Source organism: Triticum dicoccoides, chromosome 5B (genome assembly GCF_002162155.2).
Source record: "Triticum dicoccoides isolate Atlit2015 ecotype Zavitan chromosome 5B, WEW_v2.0, whole genome shotgun sequence".
In the NCBI taxonomy this organism is placed as follows: Eukaryota; Viridiplantae; Streptophyta; class Magnoliopsida; order Poales; family Poaceae; genus Triticum; species Triticum dicoccoides.
In genome coordinates, this window is record NC_041389.1 from 630,333,637 (window position 1) to 630,338,795 (window position 5,159).

A 5,159-nucleotide genomic window follows, 5' to 3' on the forward strand; every position below is an offset into this window, starting at 1 on the left:
CCCCGACCGCCGCGCCCTCCACGTGCTCGACTCCCGCCACGGCCTCGTCCTCCTCAGAAACCCTATACGAATCACTGAGAATGACCACGCCGTGAGCCTCATCGTGTGGGACCCCGTAGGCCGCCGCCAGTGGGAGTCGTTCCCCCCTCCGGATTTCGCCAGCACCATCCTCTGCGACGTGGGGGTGGTGGTCTGCGCCGCCGACGACTGCGACCACCTCGGCTGCCATGGCAGCCCCTTCCTCGTGGGCTACGTGGGCACCGACTACAGGAGCGCCCACGCCTCCGTCTTCTCTTCGGAGACGAATAGCTGGTGCCCCGTTGTCTCTTGCCCCCACCCTGATGTCGAGATCCTGAGAGGCCAGCCCAAGCCCCTTGTTGGGAATGCCGTCTACTTCATCTGCGAGTACCACCCGGATGAGAGTTTCATTCTGTGCTTCAACCTCTTCAGCCGGAAACTGTCAAAGTTCGACGGGCCACCCATCCATCACTATAAGTATGCCCTGATGAAAACAGAGGAAGGCGTGCTGGGATGCGCGAGTATGGAGGGATCTCGGCTTTGCCTGTGGTCGACGGAGACTGGTCCCGACGGAGCTGTGGCATGGATGGAAAGCAGGGTCATTGACCTCCACAAGCTGCTCCCTTCTAACTCATTCCTCCATGTGATTGGCTTTGAGGATAGAGCTGGTGTCTATTATCTGACGGCAGACTATGGTGTCGCAACGGTTGATCTTAAGTCAGGCCAAGTCAACAAGATGTCCATCATCCATTCCAATATCGTTCCCTACACAAGCTTCTACACTCCAGGTGCTAGCATTGTTTCCATCTTCAAATCTGTTTAAGATTGCAGTATATATTATCTCTGCTGCAATTTGTTGATCATTTAGTACGAATGTAAGTATTATTGTTGGTGATGTGAAGGTGTGGGTGATGGTGCATTTTCTCAAGAAAGAGCTGTCAAGTTGGAGATAGTAATCCAGCATACACTTTTCTTTTCAGATCAAGCCGTTGAGGTGGCCCAGCAGGGCAGATGGGAGGAAGTGGGCGACAAGGAGGAGGAGGCCGATGAGGAGGTGGAGCAGCAGGTAGAGAAAGCCGTGCAAGAGCTTTTCACCAAGGGGTCCAAAGCCCTTAAGGATGAGGACTTCGTCGGCGCTGAAGACTGCAAACGCAGGATCCTTGAGATCAGGTTAGGCTTCTTCCTTTCTACCTGGCACCTGCCACTCTTACTCCAAAGCCTAGCTGAAGCGTGCGTACATATGAATTGTTGGATACAATGTCCCAGTTAGTTTGTTTCTCTTATGGATTCATCTTAGTGTTTTGTATGTGATTAGTTGCTTTGCAATATTGGCTTATGTATTTTAGGAGATGAGTTTAGTTCGGTTAGAATGTTATACAGATCAGGTCAGGGTGGTTATGTAACTGTACTTGGGAGCTGACTTGGCCTTCTTATGTTATGATGTGTGAATCGTGATTAGTGTCAAACTGGAGTATCTCTGGATGTAAATATTTCATCAGACTGCAGCTTATTGTACGCTACTTGACACTTGCACTCCCATGATCTGTACAAGCACTAAGCTACTGTACTTACAAAATGCAATCAACATTGAACACAGTTAGTACCTTCTCCCTGGAATATTATGTGGGTCACTTCTGATTCCCATGCTCTACCTCGAATTATATTACCTTTAGTACCTTCTTACACCTTTGTTATCACACAGGGTGGCACATCATGGTAAACTTTCTCCAAAGTGTCGCAGTGCATATCACAATTATGGATGTGCTTTGCTACAGAAACCTCTACCAAATCAGGATTCAGTGAAGAGTACAACCACCCAAAGTAATACTGAAAGGGACATAGTAGAGGGTATGTCACATTCCCCATTTAGTCTTATACACTGAAAACATTGTTATTCTATACATTTAGTTGATAATGTTACTGATTATGATTTACGGCCTTGTCTCTTTATCTGTTCATACCTGCTGACGAAGTGCATTTCTTCCTCTCATGCTAAATGTAGCAAAACTTAGATGGAAAGATGATTCTGATTTTTCCAATAAAATATTTTTGGTCAGATTTGGATCTGGCCTGGAAAATGCTGCATGTTGCAAGGGCAATATCTGAGAAGAGTCCTGGCAGCACTACTGAGAAATATAAACTCTTTGCTGCTCTTGCTAGAGTTTCTGTGGAAAGAGGTAGCCTCAGTCATCTTAGTTACACCTGCATTTAATTTCTCAATGATCTCGATGCTTATGGCCTCACATTTTATTTGCAGGAGACATGAACTACTCACTGATTGCGTGCTTCAAAGCTTTGGCCAACATGGAGCATTTGCTTGAGCCTGACCATCGTCATATTATCAATCAGTATCCTTCTTTTGGCAGTAACAGTATAAATTGTCTGTCACATAGTAAAGCATCATAACTGTAACCCAATTTCTACAGTACTTGAATCCTCCTGCGTGTGTGTCTGGGGTGTTAGGGGTAGATCTTAGTTAACTTGAAACTTAGGTGGCTAAAGCCTGAGGGACTCCTTTTCATTGTATCATCCATCTATGCTTTTTATTTGGTTTGCTGATTGAAATCTTGCACGGGTATCTCTACTTACCTGAAGACACATAGAAGTGTATATGTGGTGACTGGGTATCATCAACTTGGATCACCAAAGAATAATTCAGTTTGGTAATGCTTGTTTGGGACTAAAGGCTTTGTTGTTGTTGTTGTTGTTGTTGTTGTTGTTGTTGATGTTGATAATGCTGGTATGTTGCAGATTTTAGCTCTTCTTCCTTTTTCAGTTTCCTTAATTCAACCCAAGAAACCTACACATACGTTTTGCCTTCGAGTTGCAGTCCAAGACTGGAGATGCAAAGGCTATCTCATTGTGCATGTCACGTGTAGAGGACCTGAAAAAGGCCAGTCAAGCTTTGTTGGCTGATAAAGGCGGAGATACATCTGCTACTGAAGTTGGCTCAGAAAATTCCCTTCCAGCCAAGGTTATAGAGTTTTTTACTAACAAAATACTGAGTACATTGGAGGAGAAGGTAAATAAGTTAGATTTCGTTTGTGTTTACCTGCTTGGTTCCTAGTCATGAACCGAGTACAGTAGTACTGTATGAAGAACTCATTCAGGACAATGACATCTTTGAAAAATAAAATCAGCTTGAAGACCTGGAGCAAGCAATATCAACCCGAGTCTCAGAGGCAAGTGCTGGAGCTGACCTCGAGGCTGCAGGCTGGATCTGCAAACGAGCTAAGCTCAAGCAAACCTCTGTTGAAGATGATGGCAGCGACTGCTCATATGGCGACAGCTATGGCTCAGATGTTGACAGCGGCGGCTCATATGGCGACAGCTATGGCTCAGATGACGACAGCGACGGCTCAGATGGCGACAGCGGAGGCTCAGATGACGACAGCGACGGCTCAGATGGCGACAGCGGCGGCTCTGTTTCAGAGTAGAGTACTGTTCCGTTTACCCCTATTTGTTAGCCGCTTGTTCCTGGAGCCTTTTATCTTGCACTATGGTCCTGTTTTAGTTAGACGCAAACAGCCGCATGCCCTTTTTGTTCTGCTTAATGCAGACTATGCTCTTCATGTCCGCACGTATGACAGGTTTCATGAGTCAAATTCTATTTAGCTGAAGTCAAGTCCAATATTCCTGACATTGATCTACTGCTTGTCGGTCTGCATGTGACACTAGCACGTTCCTGGAAAAGCCTGTTGAAACATGATACTAGAATGCAGGTGCTAAAGATTTTTTGATGAGTATTTTTTTGAGATTAGACTTTGCACTTGCAGATCTTAAAGCCCTAACATCTTTACAAGCCTTAGAATCCAACAGCAGATTTGCCAATTTAGAGGAGTCAGTTGGTTTTGCCGCTGCTGGTAGTATGTCCTCCACTCATACACCCTGCTATTCCCCTCCTATAAAACCTGTAACAAAAAGTTCTCTCGATAACAGAATTCCTTCTTGCGATCTGATGCTTTTCAAGTATTCATTTACAGTCGCCAGCCATCTCCCTGTGAGATCCTGATTAATCTCAACTTGTGTGCGTGGTTCTTTTCTGATCGTGTTTTCATCGAATTGCCGTCGTCAGCAAAGAGACAGTAATCTAGTTATGGGCTGCTTGATGATGATACCAGGAAAATTTACAAATTCATCAATTTATCTGTTGGTGGATCTGGTTCTCTCAAGTGCTTCGTTGGCCATTTGAGGTCCAACTGGATTTTTTTTTTGCTGTTCTGGTTCAGATTAGCTTCAGCCTTTTGAGGTCCAACTGGAAAAATAAAAACTGAGCTGGCATTGCGTGTCACTACACTAGATTGCCCGCATACTGAAACTGCAGTAGCTCTGTTAGATTGTGAGAGTGATATCTGGAAGGATTTAACAAATATATGCATCACCTTATCTGCCGTAGTTGGCATCGTGCAGACCTGATGCTCTGAAGTGTTAATTTCAAATCAGAAGAAGACTGTATAATGGTCAAGTATGGTCCTTGTTGTCCATTATTTGACATGGTGACTTTGGTAAGTAACTGGAAGCTAGAGATGAAGATATTTGTTCAGGAATCTCACACTTAGCAATTCTAGGTACTAAGTACGTATCTATGGAAGCTGGAGCTTTCCCACTTCATCGCAAATTGCATTTACTCGTTGGAATGATATGTTGGACGGTACAACAACTGTTGGACAAATTGTCAAAAGAGAGCACCTTACATCTTGCGACACTTGGATATCTCTAGACGTCAAACACAACGTATGGAGCATACAGCTGAAGCAGTCTCGGCGTTGCTCTTCCTGAGCCCGTATCTCACCAAGTATTGCGGACTGAAACACACAATTGCAATCACTATCAGGAACGAAATCAAGACAATGCGGTCGAAAGGGGATAAAGGTCAACCATCACAGAGTGATTTATGTGCTAGTCACCGATGTTGATGACAGTGAAAAACTTGGTATCCAAGGAGTTGGCCTCTGCATGCTGCAGATCAGCAGATCCGAAGCAGAGGCCGCACATGTTCTCAACCCATGGAAAAAAGATTAGAGCAGAGCGGGGAGGCTGCGAGAGATGAGGGTTACCATGGAGGTGAGGGTGGAGACGCCGGCCATGAACGAGGTGGTGGTACCGTGGTAGCCCAACGGCGGCGGGCGAGGACGCCGTAG

General features: G+C 45.4%; 1 protein-coding gene across 1 annotated transcript; it reads left to right on the plus strand.

Moving 5' to 3' along the window:
• Window positions 1–6: 6 nt before the first annotated feature.
• Window positions 7–3,664, plus strand: LOC119312184. The gene is made up of 7 exons (XM_037587920.1): window positions 7–806; window positions 999–1,188; window positions 1,721–1,866; window positions 2,076–2,195; window positions 2,276–2,366; window positions 2,815–3,040; window positions 3,159–3,664. The coding sequence occupies exons 1-7, from the start codon at window positions 506–508 to the stop codon at window positions 3,453–3,455; spliced, it is 1,371 nt and encodes a 456-aa protein (XP_037443817.1). The 5' UTR covers window positions 7–505; the 3' UTR covers window positions 3,456–3,664.
• Window positions 3,665–5,159: the final 1,495 nt, after the last annotated feature.